The following is a 20,518-nucleotide window of genomic DNA, read 5'->3' as shown; positions in this document are numbered from 1 at the left end:
GGCAACTGGGTGATGGACATTGGGGAGGGTATATGTTGTAGTGAGCACTTGGTGTTATATAAGACTGATGAATCACAGACATGTACCCCTGAAACAAATAATACATTATATGTTAATTAATTGAATTTAAATTTTTAGAAATTAAAAAAAAAAGTAGTGGACTGCTAATACATGGGAGACATGGCTGCATCTCAAAAACCTGCTGAGCAAAAAAAGCCAGACAAAATAAGTGCGTACAATATAATTCCATTTATATAAAACTCCAGAAGAGACAAAGCTATAGTGACAGAAGGCAGACCGGTGGTTGCCTGTGTCTGGGAGTGGGGTGACTGACTGGAATGGGGTTCCAAGGGGACCGTTTAGTCATTCTCTTCTGTTTAGTGTTTTGCTTATCTTAGTCTGTTCTCTTGTTATGTTAGGAAGCTTACTCATTCATGAAAGCCAGTTCATGGTTGGCCACTTGTAAACTGGTAGCATGGGTAAAGTTGATTGGGTGGCATAAATGCACATTGCTAAAATGTATATTCTATTGTACATGTTTCCTTTAGAGGTTTTAGAAGTTCATTATTTTATATCTGGTTCATTAAGTATGAGCAAGAAACACGTATTTTTATTTATTCATTTGCTAGTCAGTCAGGTGCTAAGAGTTAGGAGAGGTTCATGTTTATGAAAAAGTGTTTTTATTTTTTTTTCTTTTTAAGTCCAAATCATCCATTCATTTAACAAATCTTTGTTGAATGTGTGATATGTGCTAGGCACTGTCCTAGGTGCTGAAGATTCAGGCTTGTTTTATGTTGGATAGAGGTGATCAAATAGGCATTTATAATACAATGTGATGCATAAGTGAAATCATTTTGGGATACCCATCAGGGGCACTTAATCCTGATAAGATAAAAGCATGGATAAAAGAATGATTTCCCAAGGGAGCAACAACCAAATAACTCTGGGATGAATAGAGGTGGGTTGAAGATAGAGGGAACTGTACATATTAAGATCTGGAGTCTAGAAACAATATAGAATGTTTGGGAATTCCAAGAAGTTCAGGTGTTGAGCCACTAACCAAAACTAGCAACACATTACTCTGGACTTTTTGTTACGTGAGAAAAAGTAACCCCCTGAAGACACAATGGTAAGGTTTTTTTGTTACTTGAACATATTGTAACTAGCACAGTGAGACGGCATATTTAAACTGAAGCAGGGGGACTGATGAGATGCCTTAGGGACAAAAGATACGAAGTTCTAAAACAGAATTAATTTTCAAGGAGAGGGCAGAAGTGTAGGGTCTGCAAAGAAATTTAAAAGGGCGCAAAGAAATAAGAGAAATCAGAAAAGTGGTGTCACAGCATGGCCAGGTTTCAAGAAGGAGGATGGGGTCACCAGTGTCACATGTTGCCCAATTAAGAAAAAAACTAAAGCATCTATTTAGTTTAAATAATAGAAGTCAGATTATGCTGGGTTTGGAGCAAATGGGACAGGTAAGAAAATGGGAGACTGAGTTCATAGAACATTTTTTTTCAGAATGATAGGAGGGCAGTGTGTGTTAGCTAGATGGGACCTTTTCAGAAAAAATCTCCACAAATTTCTTAACTCTTATCTGTTGTTTGAGGCCAGCAATAGTTAAAAAAAAAAAATCCATCGAGAGTCATACGTACATGAAAATACGTGTAAATTTAAAATTTTATGGCTTTTCTGGAGACCCAGTCTTTAGTAATGCACTCCTTCTATGAACTTTTTTTTTTTTTTTGCCAGCAGTTGTCTTATTTTCACTTAGATTAGATTTTCTGTATATAAGAACTAAGTATTGAGATAATGATGCTTCTTTGCCAACAGTGAAGAATAAGGGGTGGGGATGTTACTTTTTCAACATAACTAAACAATCTCGATGGAACACTTGCAAAAACGTAATTAAGATCTCAGCCATCCTGAATCAATAGGAGGAAGAGTTATTTATATATTTAAAGATTTTATTTATTTATTTGAGAGAGCGAGCACACAAGCAGAGGGAGAGGGAGAAGCAGACCCCCCTGCTGAGCAGGGAGCCTGACTCGGGGCTCGATCCCAGGATGCTGGGATCATGACTTGGCCTAAGACAGATGCTTAACCAACTGAGCCACCCAGGCGCCCCAAGGAAGAGTTTTTTGAACTGGGATGTCTGTGTCTTTTGTGTTGTCTGTAAACTTGTTAAACATATTTGCAGAGATTTTTATGTTTACATTTTTCTTAGGATGTCCATAGCTTTCATTCAAAACTAAGAGGTCTTATGTTGGATTCCCCAACAAGCAGACCCTGAGACAAAAGTGTGAGTGCATGTAGTTTATTTGGAAAGCAATGCCAGGAAATACTGATAAGGAAAGGGAAAGTGATACTGGGAAGGGGAAAAATTAATGCAGGGTGTGTTACCAAGCAAGTTAACATTATAGGCAATAGGAGCTGAATCTTCCTGTTGAGTTCTGAGAAAGTGTAGATCCTATCTCAGATTTATCCCAGGCAAGGGATAGTGGAGCTTCTGTCAGTTACTGGTTCAGGACTGCTCTCAGGAAGAATTAACTCCCCTGCCCTGTAGTCAGAAAAAATTTGCATGTGGTTGCAGATTGGCCTGCACTGGAATCTGGCAGTGAGGATAGAGGTAAGGTGCCGCCAGCGTCTATTTGCTACAGAGGTAACAGTAACACTGCAATATAATTTCATTTCTTAGTTAATTTAAAATATTTAAAAATTGTTTGACGGAAATTCTGGGACATTAAGGAACTGCTAATTTTTAGGTAGTAGTAATAGTATTATGGTTATTTTTAAAAAGTTTTTATCCCTTAGAGATACACAGTGAAGTATTTATGGATGAAATGATACCTGGAATTTGGTTTAAAATAGCATATTGGTGTGGGGAAAGTTTCTTGGGCATATGTTGATCATTGCTGAAGTGGGGTGATGAGTTCATGGGTTTTATTATACTAGTCTATACTTGGGGATTTGTTTTAACATTTCATAATACAGTTTTTTTGTTTTTGTATTTTTTTCCTTTTGTTAAATTTGAGTACAATTAGCATACGGTATTATATTGGTTTTAGGTATACAATATAGTGATTCAAAAATTCTGTACATGACTTGGTGCTCATCACAATAAACATACTCTTGGGGCGCCTGGGTGGCTCAGTCGTTAAGCATCTGCCTTCGGCTCAGGTCATGATCCCAGGGTCCTGGGATCAAGCCCCGCATCTGGCTCCCTGCTCAGCGGGAATCCTGCTTCTCCCTCTCCCACTCCCCCTGCTTGTGTTCCCTCTCTTGCTCTCTCTCTGTCAAATAAATAAATAAAACCTTAAAAAAAAACAACAATAAACATACTCTTGGATGCCTGGGTGGCTCCGTCATTTAAGCATCTGCCTTCAGCTCAGGTCATGATCCTGGGGTCCTGGGATCCAGTCCCGCATTGGGCTCCTTGCCCAGTGGGGAGTTTCCTTCTCCCTCTGTCTGCTGCTCCCCCGGCTTGTGCTCTCTCACACTCTCTCTCTGACAAATAAAAAAAAAAAAAAAAGGTAAAACAAACAAAAAAAGAAACACACTCTTGATCCCCTTCACCTGTTTCACCCATCCCCCCCACCTCCCCTCACAACCCGTTCTCTATATTTAAGAATCTGTTTTTTGTCTTTTTGTCTGTTTTGTTTCTTGAATTCCACATATGAATGAAATCATATGGTATTTGTCTTTGATGGACTAATTTTACTTGGCATAATACTCTGTAGGCCCATCCATGTTGTTGCAAATGGCAAGATTTGATTCTTTTTTGTGGCTGAGTAATATTCCATTGTATATGTACCACATCTTTATCCATTCATCTGTGGATGGACACTTGGGTTGCTTCCATTTCTGGCTATTGTAAATAAGACTGCAATAAACATAAACATAAGGGTACATAAATCTTTTCGAATTAGTGGTTTTGTTTTCTTTGGGTAGATACCCAGCAGTGGAATTAACTGGATCATATAGTAATGCTATTTTTACTTTTCTCAGACACCTCCATCCTGTTTTTCACAGTGGCTGCACCAGTTTGCATTTCTACCAACAGTGCACGAAGGTTCTTTTTCTCCACATCCTCACCAACACTTGTTATTTTCTTTGTTTTTGATTTTGGCCATTTTTACAGGTGTGAGGTGATATCTCTTTGTGGTTTTGATTTGCATTTCCCTGATGATTAGTGATGTTCAGCATCTTGGTTTGATTTTGTTTTCTTCTCAAATGTCTAGTGGTACCATTTTGCTGAGTAGAAAGATCTTCGTCTGAAGTTAAAAAAGTTCAGGGTCATATGAATGGTTAAATAACTAATATAAGACTGCAAAAAACACATGCACTATTTTTTCCTTAAATTGTAGTTATCAAATGTTCCACATGAAAGAATCACCCAGGCTCCCCCAGAACCTATTTTTTATTGCTCTTGTTTTGCTGATGCGTCAATTGAATTTACTTAAAAATCACCAACATTTTGGGGCGCCTGCGTGGCTCTGTCGGTAAGCTTCTGCCTTTGGTTCGGGTCATGCTCCCAGGGTCCTGGGATCGAGCCCCACGTTGGGCTCCCTGCTCAGTGCAGAGTCTGCTTCTCCCTCTCTCTCTGCCTGGGGCTCCCCCTGCTTGTGCTTGCTCTCTCTCTCTGTCAAATAAATAAATCTTAAAAAAAAAATCACCAACATTTTATTCAGATCCTCTGGTTTACTTATTGATCATTTTTAGCAGTCAGCTGGCTGGCCCCCAAATAAGGTGTCAGCATTTTGCTTTTAATAAGACATGATCACCATCTGGTGGTGACTAACAGTAACTTGGTTTGTATTGCTTTACAGTTTATAATAGTGTTTTCATATACATTTTCTCATTTATTGAAATAACTGTAGAAATTACAATGAGGGCGCCTGGGTGGCTCAGTCGTTAAGCGTCTGCCTTCGGCTCAGGTCATGATCCTGGGGTCCTGGGATCGAGTCCCACATTGGGCTCCCTGCTCGGCAGGAAGCCTGCCTCTCCCTCTCCCCCTGCTTGTGTTCCTGCTCTAGCTATCTCTCTCTCTGTCAAATAAATAAATAAAATCTTTAAAAAAAAAAAAGAAATTACAATGAACCCATTTCTGCTAAGATTTCAAGAAACTCTGAGATGACATGGTATGTTACTCATCTATTTCTCTCTGCTTGTTAAATGAATGTTTAAAAGTGTGAACTGGTCACTTGTTAGCAAGGAATAAAGACAATATACATTTCACAAAGAAATGGAGGGGTTTTTTTGTTTGTTTTTTGTTTTTTTTTAAGTGAGTTCTCTGCCCAGTGTTGGGCTTGAACTCACAATTGTGGTATCAAGAGTTGCATGCTATACTAACTGAGCCAGGCAAGTGTCCCTGAAATGGAATTCTTTTAAGTTCATAGTTCTGCAGAATTGTCTTTAAAAGAAATATCAAGCTGATTTCATAACACCTAAAATCATGGCTTTGGATCATAAAGGCATCTTGTAGTGTGCTGGTCAAGGTTTTAGATAGTATGGGGTGTACATGATGAAGATAGAAGCCTGGCATTTTATAGAGATCTGGTATTAGGAAGTCACTGTACATGTAGGTATTTTTTTTAAGATTTATTTATTTATTAGAGAGAATGGGAGAGGGAAGGGGCAGAGGGAGAGAGAAACTTAAGCACACTTCGCGTGCTGAGCAAAGAGTCCGATGCAGGGCTGGATCTCAACACCCTGAGATCATGACCTTAGCCAAAACCAAGAATCGGATGTTTAACCCACTGTGCCACGTAGGCTCTCCCCTCCCCTGCCCTTTTTTAAGTAATCTCTAACCCAATGTGGTGCTCAAACTCATGACCCCAGGGATCAAGAGTCAGATGGATGGTCTACTGACTAAGCTAGCCAGGCACCCCCATGTAGGTATTTCTTTTCTTTTCTTTTTTTTTTTTTTTAAGATTTTATGTATTTATTTGAGAGGGAGAGAAAGAAAGAGTGAGTGAGAGCCCAAGAGTAGGGGGGAGGGAGAAGCAGACTCCCCGCTGAGCAGGGAGCTCAACCCTGGGCTCCATCCCAGGACGCTGGGTGGGATCATGACCTGAGCTGAAGGCAGTCGCTTAACCGACTGAGACACCCAGGTGCCCCAGTATTTCTTTAGTTAAACATACAGACTTCATTATTTGCTCCTGTATACACATTTTAATGGGTACACTCACCTCTTCCATTTCTCTCCTCAAAAAGGAGAGAAAGGGAAAAAAATAAACTGCAATTAAGTTGTCTTGAGTTAGTGATATCACCTGATGACTAACACAGCAAACTGAAGCCCAAAGCCACTTTTGTCATCATTTTCGTCTCCTCTTCCTCAGAACTCTCCTGCATACTGTTAGTTTACATAATTTCTTTCTCTCTTTCTCTCTCTCTCTTTTTTTTAGAGAGGGAGAGAGAGATAGAGACAGAGAGAGGGAAAGGAAGGGGAGGGGCAGAGAGAGAGGGAGAGAGAGAATCTTAAGCAGGCTCCATGCTTAGCGAGGAGCCAACGCAGGGCTTGATCTCTCAGGACCCTGAGATCATGACCTGAGCCAAAATCAAGAGTCCGTCGCTTAACCGACTGAGCCTCCCAGGTGCCCCTCTCTTTGACCCCCGTAGCAACTCTCTTTTTTTCCAGAAGCTGCAGAACTGTTTTACTTTCCACCCTCTCTCCCTGTTGCTTTCTTTCTCTATTTTCTTGTCTATTCCAGTTTGTCAAATCGTTGAGTAAATCAGGAACTGTGCTTGGTACTGAGAATACAGTCATGAAAAAGGCAGTTTGATCTGGCCTCTGTCTTCATGGAGCTTAAATCTAAGGATGGGAGTGAGGAAGAAGAGGAGACAGATGGTAGATAATTACAGCGTGAGACCTAAAGATAATTAAGACTGTATGATGTCAGTATTGCCCTCACTAAGAGTATATACTATTGTGGATTTTTATAGTTACAAGTTCAGAAAGCAATTTAGAAGTGGAGTGACTATTTTAAAATTTTAACTAAGGGGCGCCTGGGTGGCTCAGCCGTTAAGCGTCTGCCTTCAGCTCAGGTCATGGTCCCAGGGTCCTGGGATCGAGCCCCACATCGGGCTCCCTGCTCGGTGGGAAGCCTGCTTCTCCCTCTCCCACTCCCCCTGCTTATGTTCCCTCTCTTGCTGTGTCTCTCTGTCAAATAAATAAAATCTTTAAAAAAAAATTTTTTTTAACTATAAGAATGGATTGGAAAGTAATGGTGATGGTTGCACAATGTTGTGAATCTAATTAATGCCACTGAAATGTACACTTAAAAATGGTTAAAATGGCAAAATTTGTGTTGTTTGTATTGTACCACAATTTAAAAAGTTAATCATGTAATATAAGAAAACCCATTGATTTGTATACTTTAAATGGATGGATTATATTTTATTTATATATGTGTGTGTATATATATATTTATGTGTATATATGAATTATATCCAGTAAAGTTGTTACAAAAAAAAGAATGGATTGGGAGGAGTAGAAATAGTCTCTCTGTTGCCACAGCATCTACTAGCTGAATTACATTTTAGAAATAGCTAATGTACATAGGCAGGAGCCACCCAAGATCAAAACCCAGAAATGGACCTGTGCAAAAAGGGTGGCTTGATTGATGTTAGGTCTTCTGAACTGCTCCTCTGTTTGATACTTAAAGAAACATTAGAAAGAGCCCTGGGCTTGGAAGGTTTGGGCCCTTGGTTGGCTTCTGCTTGGTGGTGGACAATTCACATCACATCTTAGTTACTAAATTTTCTAGTCTGTCAGAGAGTGTGAATTAGATCATGCTTTCAGTCCAGAAATTCTTAGATCCTATAATTATTGTGTTATTATTAGGCAAATAAATACTTGCCTCAGTACCTAGCCATAGGGGTTTAATACTAGAGCTGGAGGACTTTAGATCAACTCCATTTATGGGCGAGAAAATTGATGTTTGTATCTCTTTCGCCTCACTTTGTCTAGTGCTTTTCATAATATACAAATAATATAGCTTTTAAGTATTAGTTGAAATATTAAGTTCAGACTTAAGTGAAATGTGAACATTTGAAATGATGAAGAGTATCAGAAATAAGAAATGTTACAAATAGATTTGACTTTATTAAATGTCTGTGTGTATATGTTTCTTTCCTAACTTAGTATAATTTAACAAAAAGTTGTGGTTTCTGCTTTTATACATGAACAAATTAATTGGGATCATATGGAAGACAAATATATTGTAGTCACTTCCTGAGATCAAGATTGGTGAAGGTGCTTGTTAAGAAGCTTTTACATTTTGCAACTTGCCTTGAAGGCTCTTCTCTGCATCTCTACTGCTGCAGCCTTAGTCCAGGCCAGCATTACCTCTTGCCTGAAGTGTGGCTGTAGCCTCCTAATTAGTTCTCTTTGCTTCCCTCTCATTCATTCCTCACAGAGCAACCAAAGTGACCTCCACATATCCTTTACCTTTTTAAATTATGAAAAATGTGAAACATATAAAAGTAGAAGGTTGTATAATGAACTTCCATATACCCATCACCCCCTTCAGTACAATTTTATGATTTTGTTTCATCTGTAACTCCACCTACCCAGACACTACCCCCAACCTCCCCCCCCCACCCCCGCCTAGATTATTTTGAAGCAGATCCTAGACACAGAATGATCTTTTTAAAAACCTGGATCATTAAACTTTCCTAAATTCCTTCCTCGAGTTCTCATTACACTAAGAATAAAATACAAACTCTTTACGTGGCTCCCAAGGCTTTGTAAGATTTGACCCTTGTTCACTTCTCCGGCCACACTGGTAGCTTTTGGCTGCCTCAGGACCTCTCTACAGGCTAGCATATTCTTTTTTTCCTTGGCTTGGTTGGCTGCTTCTTTAAGGTCTCATCTTTATTAGAGAGCCTTTCCCTGATGGTTTTACCCTATGTAAAGTGTTTCCCTAGAATGTTACCAACTGCTGCATCTAGGTGAAGGGTGTACTAGTCTTTCAACTTTTCACTGTGTTTGGATTTGTTGGAGGAAAAGTCCTCCTCTTAAATACTATCACATCACTGTTTTTCTTTCTTTTTTTTTTTTTATATTTTTAGTTATTTGAGAGAGTGAAAGAGCATGAGTTGGGGGGAGGAGCAGAGGGAGAGGGAGAAATACACTCTCTGCTGGAGCAGGGAGCATCACATGGGGCTCCATCCCAGGACCCTGAGATCATGACCTGAGCTGAAGGCAGATGCTTAACCAACTGAGCCGCCCAGGTGCCCCTATTTCTTTCTTTTTAAATTTGTTTTGGGTCTTTCTCTCCCTTCTCCCCTCCATACCCCTTACGTCCTTTATGGTTATTAAATTGAGTAGAGAGAAAAGAGAGAAGGGAAATAACATCTGATTAGAATTGAAGGCAAATGGTCCTGGAAGCCATTGCCTCAAGCATCTCAGATTCCCTCTGCCAGGATGCTGTTCCTTAAGTATAATGAAAAAGAAACCCTTTAAAAACTTACTAATGTGAGTGTGGCTTACATCATCTTACCCAGAGAAAGGCCTTTCCTCTCCATAAAGCAACATCTACCTTCTCCTTCAGGAAGGAGTGCTGAATTGCATGGTTATCCAACCATGCTGATATTTGCAGTACACTGATTACTTTCTTTGTAGCAGAGACATTTTCACAGTTTTGGTTCTGAAATAATCTGAACCATGTTTGGTTTCTCCACCTATAAGGGAACAGCAGTATGGTTCTAAATGAAACTCAGAAACCTTAAGTAGAGTAGCAGATACCCCTTGGTTTGTCTGCCTGCATAACAGCTCTTCTTGGATTTATTTTTTCCCATTATGGTAATAAGCTGAGTTTAGCGATTTATATTATACTTACTTGGCATCTCTGAACTGTTGTTTTTCAGAGAGTGGCCTGAGTTACAGTTCATTGTCTCAAGCCGTTTGCTTTTCAGAAAATTTTAGAGTGATTGATTAAATGAATTATTTGAAGGTAAAGTATATAAAGACATAACAGTTATTTCAAGGATCAAGTGGTCTGTGGGAATAGTCTCATAATTGCTAAAGCTGTGCTCCCTCAACAGAGTTTGGAAAAACTGGGCAGCAAGTATAAGTTTATTATAAGATTATCTTTTAATCATTGTATCTGAAACCAGTGTTCTTTGATCAATGACCTAATATGAAATCAACTGTTTTTGTGACAAAGTGTATCTTTGCTTACAAGAATAGAGGATGTTTAAGTAAAAGACTTTATTGAGAAATGAGAAGAATTCTAACATGTAGTTATTATGAGCTACTGTAAATTTCGACCACTTAGAAAGCAGAATTATAGGGGCGCCTGGGTGGCTCAGTCGTTAAGCGTCTGCCTTCGGCTCAGGTCATGATCCCAGAGTCCTGGGATCGAGCCCCGCATCGGGCTCCCTGCTCCGCGGGAAGCCTGTTTCTCCCTCTCCCTCTCTCCCTGCTTGTGATCCTGCTCTCACTGTGTCTCTCTCTGTCAAATAAATAAATAAAATCTTAAAAAAAAAAAAAAAAGAAAGCAGAATTATAAGTACTAAGACTGGAACTGTAAAAGCAGCGTCATTCTTAAGACTTGGTGCTGAGAAGATGCTTTAGAAAAATGTCCAAATATAGAACATCTTTGGGTGATTGGATCAGAGTGGTCTGAGATTCTACCACTTTCTGCTGCTTCATGCCTACATCATCTTGGCAGGGCCTTCATGAATTCACAGGGCCCTGACCTCTTCTGCTTCAGAATCTTTCACCTCCTGAGGCCTTGTGAAAGAAATGGGTCAGTTAAAGGTTATATATCAAACTATCATGTGAAAGGTAGAGATCTTAGTTCAGTTGTGACAAAACCTGTATTTATCAGAATGACACAAAGTTGGCTAACAGATATATCAATAGAAGGAAGTTAATAATTACCTAATATTTGGGCAGTGAGATATTTAGAAAATGTTCCAGGTGATAAATAAGTGAATTTACAGATTGTCACTCCGTGGTTTAGAAAATGATCCTGTGTTTTAAAAATATGATTGATGATTTATAGCTGCACTGTCCAAAGTCTTAGCCACTTGCCACATGTGGATATTTAAATTTAATTTAAAAAATTTAAAGTGTAGGGGCATCTGGGTAGCTCAGTCGGTTGGGCGTCTGCCTTCAGCTCAGGTCATGATCCCGGGGTCCTGCTCCGCGGGGAGCCTGCTTCTCCCTCTCCCTCTGCCTCCCTTTGCCTGCCATTGCCCCTGCTTGTGCTCGCTCGCTCTCTGTCAAATAAGTAAAATCTTTTAAAAAAAAAATTAGAAGTGTAGTGTTTCAGTTTTATTAGCCACGTGTCAAGTGTGCTGTAAAATCACATGTAGATGGCTACTATATTGGAAAGTGCAGATATAGACTATTTCCATCATCATAGAATGGTCTATTGAATAGACAGCATGTTTAGAGAATACAGAGTATGGGAATTTTAATATTTTCAATTTAACCATGATGTTGGTTAATTTTTCTGTTGAAGTTTTTGCCCGTTTCTTATTAATTGACAAAATTTTAAGAGCTACTAATGTCCATAAAGGTCATCAGCTTGTCGGTTCTATTTTTTTTTTAAATTTAAATTGAATTAGCTAACCTATAGTACATCATTAGTTTTAGATGTAGTGTTCAACAATCCATCAGTTGCGTATGACACCCAGTGTGTCAGTTCTATTTGTAACAAAAAATATAAGCAAATCGGATGTTAACTTAGACTTATTTGGTGATGCAGTATATACACATACTGAATTATGTTGCATACCTGAAAGTAATATAATGTTATGTCAATTATCTCAAAAATTATAAGTAAATTATTAGCAAATTGTGGGTTATAAATTTTAGTTTTAAATACACCAGCTCTGTATGATCCACTACAGTAGCCACTAACCATAAGTGGCTCTTGAGCACTTGAATGTGGCTAGTGGGAAGTGAGGTGTGCTGTAAGTATAAAATACACAGTATGTTTTGAATACTTAGTACAAAAAATAAGATGTAAATTGAGTGAAGGGGGTCAAAAGGTACAGATTTCTAGCTATAAAATTAATAAGTCATGGGAATATAGTGTACATCATGGTGATTACATTTAGTAATACTGTATTACCTGTTAGAAAGTTGCTAAGAGGGCGCCTGGGTGGCTCAGTTGGTTAAGCGACTGCCTTCAGCTCAGGTCATGATCCCAGGGTCCTGGGATCGAGTCCCGCATCGGGTTCCCTGCTCTGCGGGGAGCCTGCTTCTCCCTCTCCCACTCCCCCTGCTTGTGTTCCCTCTCTCGCTGTGTCTCTCTCTGTCAGATAAATGAGTAAAATCTTTAAAAAAAAAAGAAGAAAGTTGCTAAGAGAGTAAATCTTAAAAATTCTTATCACAGAAATTTTTTACAGGCATGTAAGGCGGTAGATGATAACTAGACTTATTGTGGTGATCATTTTACAATGTATACAAATATTGAATCACTGTGTTGCACAGTTGAAACTAATATAATGCTATATGTCATTTATGCCACAATTTAAAAAATAAATTAAAATATCAAGTGAAGAAAATGTAAAATACCTGGTATTTTAAATCGTCACTGTATATTAAAATAACGTTGGGATATATAGTGTTAAGTAAAATACATTATTAAAGTTAATTTTGGCCTCTTTATTTTTATGAATGAACTACTAGAAAATTTGAAATTACGTGGCTCATCTTATATTTCTGTTAGTTCTGTGGAAGAGCCAGTGCTCTAATAAGCAAATCAAGTAATATATAATTTATCTCTACATGCCTAAATCAACAAGGACTATATTTGTCAAGTGGGCTGAAAACCATTTTTTGGGCATATATTTATTTCTGTCCTGTTAGATTTTTAGAAATAGTACCAATTTTATCAAAATGTTTTTTGTGATTTTATATATCTGTATGATATGGAAGACATGTATAAAACATTGATGTAAAGCTTTAGCGAACTGCTAAGGGAGTGATACAGGCAGTATGAATACTTTGGGTGTTCCAAGGACAAACATGTTGCCAGAATCATTAGAAGGCTATCACAGAGACTTTGGGCCTTTTATTGATGAGACACTGAAAGAGAAATATGATTCAAAGGGGGAGAAAACAGTAAGCTGGAGGGCTTAAATAAAGCCCAGATAGGTAGTGGTCTGGGTATGTGAACAGGCCAGAATGATTTGAATCAAGGATTTCAGTGTCAAAGTGAGAGAGAAGGATTGGAGAGTTAGGTTGAGACTGAAATTATAAGACTCTGAGGCTACGGTAAGGAATCTGGATGAGTTTAATATAGGAATTTAGGAGCCAGAAAAGGTGTCAGTGAATGAAAAGTGTTACGAAAACAGTATTTTTGGAAGGTTGGTTTGGTTATAAGGGATTATCACAGCTATTTTTCTGAAGTGAGACAGTACGGTGATATCCTGGAGAAATTGGGGGAAAGAGGGAGCAGTTGAGATGTATGAAGGCAGAATCATCAAGACTGTTGTGTTTGGGGAAGGCAGAAAAGGAGAAATTGAAACAGGCCATGGTTCCCCAAGTATCACAACAGAAGTAAAAATAAAGATGTTTTAGCTTTATGTAATGTTGGTTTTTGTACTTTTAAAACTGTAAGATAGTTAATGTAGCCCTTTACAGATGAGGAGTTTGACATTCAGTGTTTAAAGAACTTGACCAGAAGAATCCTAGTCACCTTGTATTAAATGGTAGAGGGGACACCTGAGCCCTGGTCTTTTTTTTCCTGTGTTGTCATTGGCATCTACTCAGTTGCCTAGCCAGTGCCTAAGGTTTTCTTGACTTTCTCTATAGCTTTGCACAACCAATCAATCACTAAATTGTATTATTTGTTTCCTAAACTTTTCTCAGATCTGCCCACTTCTGTCTATACCACCTCTCCCTAAGTTCAGGTTACTCCCATCTTTCTGGGTTGATATTTTGCAGAATTTACATTTAATCTCTGCCTTGCATCCCACCTCCTAAAACAAGCAAGCAAATAAAAGCAGTCTGTTTTCCTGCAATTCAATTGCTTTCTAAAATGCAGAGAGCACTCTCTTGCCTAAACTTTTAAATAAAATGTGAACTTCTTTGCCTGGACGTCATCTTTATTATCATGCCCTTTTTTTGTGCCCATGCCTCCACTTCCATGATCATTTTATTTTTCATCTTTTGTATTTGCTGTTACTTCTTTAAGTAATGTCCTTTACCCCCTTTTCTCTGCTCCACCCTCAATCCCAAATTTAGGTTTAGACTTAGTATAATAGTCTATCTACTTGTCTATAACCACTCCTCCTATGCTTCTCCCCGACCCCCACCTCCAACCCACCCACTGTCTAACCCCCTAAGACTCACTTAAGTAGGTTCATTAAGGGTAGAGACTTTTTCTTGTTTAAAGTAGTGGTCCCACAGAAATTTGTTGAATGGGTGAATGTTTTTATACTTCAAGGTCATTTCAAGTTAAAATTGGCTTTAGTGGAGAATGAAGAGTCTGAAAGAATGACTGAAAATTAGTCCATCATTTCCCAACCTGTTCTTTAGAGCAATTGTATCCTAAGATAAGGTAGTGTATGTTTCACACACACAAAAATTCCATGATAAAATATATTAGGGAATGTGCAGATTATATCCTTTTCTTGGATATTCACAGTACACATAAGATCAATCAATAAAGACATCAAGAAGTCTTGCAGTAAAACAACAACAACAAAACAACTTTTTTTTGGATTCAGTATTTTTCTATTGTACTTGATTATAGAACCTTTTTAGAGAGTATACCTCCAGTTTCTCTTAGGTTACTAGTGGTATTTGGTATTTGGGAAATGCTAAATTTGATAGGCATATGTGTGTGTCCTTTATTTCCCTCGAGTCTAACTCATATAATTAAACAACATAATCAGATCATGCCCAAGGGATGTATGGAACTCTGGTTGTTTACAGTTAGAAGAGAAAACCTGAGGGAAGATAAAACAATCTTCAAATATTTGAAAGTTCCAGCAGAAGAGGAATTGAAAGTATTGTCTTTGAAGCTAGAGAGTAAGTAAGAACCAGGGAAGGAAGGTGTAGGAAGGCAGATTTTGACCACATCTAAGGCTAACTTTCTAATAACTAGAACTTCAGAAGATAAGTCAGTTTTCTGTCCTAAAGGTTGTCAAGTGAAGATCCATAGGGATGCTATAAAGGACTTTAGCACTCAGAGAAGATATAGATTGAAAGAGTAGTTTTGTGAAATAGTTTGAAAACCATTAGACCCTATTTCTGAGATATCTATCAACTTGGGATTTATATTCCCTGATTCTTTCCTAACTCTGTGGATTGGATCTATGTCTTGGTTTGCAGGATCAGTAAATTATTCCAAATATGTGTTAAGAGAAATAAATACTAGTAGAAATTTTACTTGTATGGTTAAAGGCTTTTACTTGATGGTATTTTTTTTTATGGGCTTTATTTTTTAGAGCAGTTTTAGATTCACAGAAATAAAGAGCACAAAGTACAGAGAGTTCACATGTACCCTCTTCCCCAACACATAGAACCTCCCCACTATCCACACCCTGGCACCACAGAAGTACATTTGTTACAATTGATGAACCTACATTGACACATCATTATCACTCTAAAAATCCACAGATTACATTCAAGTTCATTCTTTTTTTTTAAGATTTTTTATTTATTCGTTTGAGAGAGAGTGAGTGAGAGCATGAACAGGGTGGAGGGTCAGAGAGAGAGGGAGAAGCAGGCTTCCAGCACTGAGCAGAGAGCCCAATGTGGGGCTCAATCCCAGGACCCCAGGATCATGACCCGAGTCTAAGGCAGACAGTTAACCAATTGAACCACCCAGGCGCCCCTCAGGTTCATTCTTATTTGATAATACTTTGAAAGAAAATGCGAATGAATATTCCTTCTCATCTTTAAGAGAGTGGTTTTCAGTTATTTCTTGCCCTAGTTTAGTCTTTTCTGATTCAGGGTTTAAGAGATAGCTAAAATCAACATCATCTATTTTGAAAAAGTATTCAGGGTTGGGGAAAGTTCTTTTTTTTTTTTTAAAGATTTTATTTATTTATTTGGCAGAGAGAGAGAGAGAGCACAAACAAGGGGAGCAGCAGGGAGAGGGAGAAGCAGGTACTCAATCCCCAGAATTCCTGGGATCATGACCTGAGCCAAAGGACGCTTAACTGACTGAGCCACCCAGGTGCCCTGGGAAAGTTCTTTTTGTATCATCTTAAATGTTTATAAACATTTTATTCTGCTGGCTAACAGTATTTTTTTCTTTTTTTAAGTACCGAAAGAATTGGTGGAGCTCCATTTGAAGTTGATGAGGAAGATTGGCAAATCTGTTACAGCAGACAGATGGGAAAAATATTTAATCAAGGTACATATTAAAAATTAACCTCTGTTACTGAAATATTACTTTATCTAGCATAAATTGATGTGTTTCATAATATGGTTAACTTTTAAAATGGTCTACTAAAAATTGCAAAATAAGACTTAGAAATCCATATAATTACTATTAGTATGTGATTCTCTTCTGCAGCTACTAAGCCATAGTCTTGAGTCTTAAGGTTAGGTTTCAGAGGTGTTCTGTTTCTTTTGTGCCTAACACTGTGTGCCCAGGACTTTTCATGTCTTCTCTCATTTAATCCTTAGAATCACCCTGATTGAATCAAGTAAGACATAGATAAGGCAAAGAAAGTTGTCATTTTTCTTTGAGATCACATAGTATGTATAGACAGAGCCAGAATTTGTCTGTTACTTAAAAGGTAAAATGTTATAACACCTTTAAGTCAAATATAGGAGGCTTCAAAGTTTCCAATAAGGCCAAATCTATTCTCAGTGAGAACAACCTGGGAAATCAGAAAAATGTTGCTGTATGATAAACCCTATTAAAGGCAAGACCATTCAGGAAAAATTGTCTGAAATTGCATCCAAACTTTGAAAACTACACACCTTTGGAAGCCTAAGCTGTTGTATATACCTACCTCCATGATATCTTTGGGAGTATTTTGAATTCTATAACATACCAGAATGTTAGGTGATATTTTTTGGTATTTTGAAAACGATGTAATTTTCTTATGTTATAAAAAATATACATGTTTATATACCCATGTATTTTCATATCTGCTTTCTTGTGTGGGGAGTTGTATATGTGACTTTAGAGCACTATGAGAAGAGGAACCATCAGGGAACAAGAGTTGGCTTGTTTTTACTATAAAAATCACATGTGCTTTTCCAGTTATCTTTGCTGTATTATACACCATTCCGAATTAAGTGACATGAAACAATAATCATTTTAATCAGCCCACTGATTCTCTGGGTCAGAAATTTAGAAAGAATCCGTGCTTTGTTCCTTTTTTTTTTTTTTTTTTTTTTTAAGTAGGCTCTGCGCCCGGCATGGAGCCCAATGTGGGGCTTGAACTCACGACTGAGATTGAGACCTGAGCTGAGGTCAAGAGTCAGTGCTTAACTGACTGAGCCACCCAGGCGCCCCAGTATTTTGTTCCATTTTATGCCTGAATAATGTTCCATCATATGGATATACCACTTTTTATTTATTGACTTACCAGTTTATGATATTTGGCTTGTTTACATCTTTTGGCTATTATGAAAAGTGTTGCTATGAACACTTAACATAGAGGTTTGGGTAGACATGTGATTTATTTCTTATATCTAGAGTGGAATTGCTGGGTCATATGGTAATTCTGTGTTTAACTGTTTGAGGAACTGCCAGACTGTTTTCCAGAGCTGCACCATTTTACATTACCACTAAGGATTTATGAGGGTTCCAACTTTTCCACATCCTTCCTCACCAACACTTATGATTGATTGATTGATTGATTTTAACCATCTTAATGAGTGTAAAGTGTTCTCATTGTGGTTTTGATTTGCATTTTCCTTATGACTAAATGATGGTGAGCATTCTTTTCATATGCTTGTTGGCTGTTGTATATCTTTGGAAAAATGTGGAAAAATACCTACTCCTGTCCTACATTGTTTAGTTGGTTGTTTGTCTTTTTGTTCTTGAGTTTAAAGGGCTCTTTATATATTGTGCATACTAGACCCTTACCAGGTATATGATTTTGCATACATTTTCTCCCATTTTGTGTGTTGTCTTTTTACTATCTATGTAATGTTCTTCATGCACAAAAGTTTTAATTTTGATGAAATCCAATATATTTTTTTCCTTTGTGGCTAGTGCTTTGGTGTCATAACTAAGAAACCATTGCTCAACCCAAGATCATGAAGATATAATCCTATAATCTATACTAACAGTTCTGTACGTTTGACTTTTATGTTTAGATCTGTGGTCTCTTTTAAGTTAATTTTTGTATATTTTAGAAGATAGGGGTTCAGCTAGATCCTTTTGCGTGTGGATACCCAGTTGTTGCATTACCATTTGTTGAAAAGACCATTCTTTCCCATATTTGATTACCTTGACATTCTTGTAGAAAGTCAGTTGACCATTAATATAAGGGTTTATTTCTGAAGTCTTTGTTCTATTGTCTTTTTTTTTTAAGATTTTATTTATTTATTTGACAGAGCAAGCCAGAGTGTACAAGTTGGGGGGGGGGGATGGCAGAGGGAGAGGAAGAAGCAGGTTTCCCCATGCGGGATTTGATTCCAGGACCGTGGGATCATGACCTAAGCTGAAGGCTGGTGCTTAACTGACTGAGCCACCCAGGTGCCCCTCTATTGTCTCATTATATGTCATCATTTATGCCAGTACCATACTGTCTTGATTACTATAGCTTTGTGATAAATTTTGAAATTGTTCTTTTTCAATATTGTTTTGGCTGTTCTGTTTCCCGTGCATTTTCTTAATGAGTTTAAGTATCAGCTTGTTCATTTCTGTAAAAATGCTAGCTATGATTTAGATAGGGTTAGGTATAATCTATAGATAAATTTGGGGAGTATTAGCTTCTTAACAAAAATAAATCTGATCCATGAAAATAGGATGTCTTTCAAAATATTTAGGTCTTTAATTCCTTTCAAAAACATTTTGTAGTTTACTGATTCCAGTATTACACTTAATTTGTTCAATTCCTTAGTATTTTCTTGGTTTTGATGCTGTTATAAATGTAATTGTTTTCTTAATTTCATTTTCATATCATTCATTGCTAATGTTAGAAATACAATTAATTTTTGTATCTTGCAACTTTGCCAGACTTGATTATTAGCTCAAATAGTTTTGTTGTGGATTTTTAATATCTTCTGTATATAAGATTATGTCATCTGCACATCTAGATAGTTTTACTTTCTCCTTTGCAATCTGGAGACCCTTTATTTCTTTTTCTTGCGTAATTGCATTCATTAGAACTTCTGGTACACTATTGTATAGAAATGATGAGAGCAGACGTCATGTTTCTGATCCTAGGGGGAAGCTTTTCAATATCTTAAGATTTAATATGATATTAGATACGTCACAGATGTTCTTTATCAGGTTGAGAAAAGTCTCTTCCTAGTATGTTGAGTATTTTTATCATGAAGGGTATTAGATTTTGTCATGTTTTTTCTGCATCTATTGAGATAACCTTGTGGTTTTTTCCTTTTTAACATGATGTATTAATTTAATTAATTTTCATATGTTGAAACAGTTGCAATCCTGTAATCAGTCCCATTTGATCATGGTTCATAAACCTTTTTATATGTTGCTAGATTTGGTTTGCTAATTTACTGTTGAGGATTTTTGTGTCTATATTCTTAAGGGATACTGATGTGGTGTTTTCTTGAGATGTCTATGACCTCATAGAATTAGTTGCGAATTATTTCCTCTTTTTTTTTTGGTAAGTGTTCATGAAGTATTAATGTTAATTCTTTAAACATTTATTAGAATCTAGCAGTAAAACCATCTGGGTTTGGGCTTTTCTTTGTTGGAAGTTTTGTTTTTGTTTGTTTACTTGGTTTCTTCTGTAAGTTCAGATTTGTATTTCTTCTTGAATCAATTTCAATAGCTTGTGTCTCTCTAGGAAATTGTTCATTTTATTTAGCTTATCTAGCTTATTGGCATTCAATTGTTCATAGTATTCATTTGTAATCTTATTTATGTATAGGTAGTAGTAATATCCCCTCTTTCCTTATTTTACTAATTTTGCATGTTCTTTTTTTTCTTGGTCAGCATAGCTATAGGTTTATCAATTTTGTTGATCTTTTAAAAGTCACTTTATGGTTTTATTGAATTTCCCTATTGTTTTTCTATTTTATTCTTTCCTTTAATTTCCACTGGGTTTAGTTTGCTCTTTTCTGGTATTAAGGTGGAAGTTTAGGTTATTGATTTGAGATCTTCCTCTTCTTTTTAACATAGACATTTTCAGCTATTATATTCCATCTTTACTCCCTGCTTTAGCTTCATTCCATAAATTGGTATGTTACATTTAATTTTCTTTCATCTCAAACTATTTTCCCGTTTCTCTAGTGATTTCTTCTTTGACCTATTATTTGGTTGTATGTTGTTTAATTTCCACATACATGTAAATTTTGCCAATTCCTTTTCCTGTTACTGGTTTCTAATTTCATTCCATTATGTAGAACATACTTTGTATGATTTTTGATCATTAATTTTGT

At 37.2% G+C, this 20,518-nt stretch overlaps 1 protein-coding gene across 1 annotated transcript in view; it reads left to right on the top strand.

Annotated features, from left to right (window-relative positions):
- RSF1 (remodeling and spacing factor 1) overlaps window positions 1–20,518 on the top strand; it is a 165,430-nt gene that overhangs the window by 30,990 nt on the left and 113,922 nt on the right. The window contains exon 2 of the mRNA XM_021704606.1: window positions 16,240–16,331. Within this exon, the coding sequence (XP_021560281.1) occupies window positions 16,240–16,331 (92 nt within the window). The remainder of the gene's footprint in view (window positions 1–16,239; window positions 16,332–20,518) is intronic.

The sequence above is a fragment of the Neomonachus schauinslandi genome, chromosome 11 (assembly GCF_002201575.2).
Source record: "Neomonachus schauinslandi chromosome 11, ASM220157v2, whole genome shotgun sequence".
Taxonomy (NCBI): domain Eukaryota; kingdom Metazoa; phylum Chordata; class Mammalia; order Carnivora; family Phocidae; genus Neomonachus; species Neomonachus schauinslandi.
This window is presented reverse-complemented; position numbering and strand designations above follow the sequence as displayed.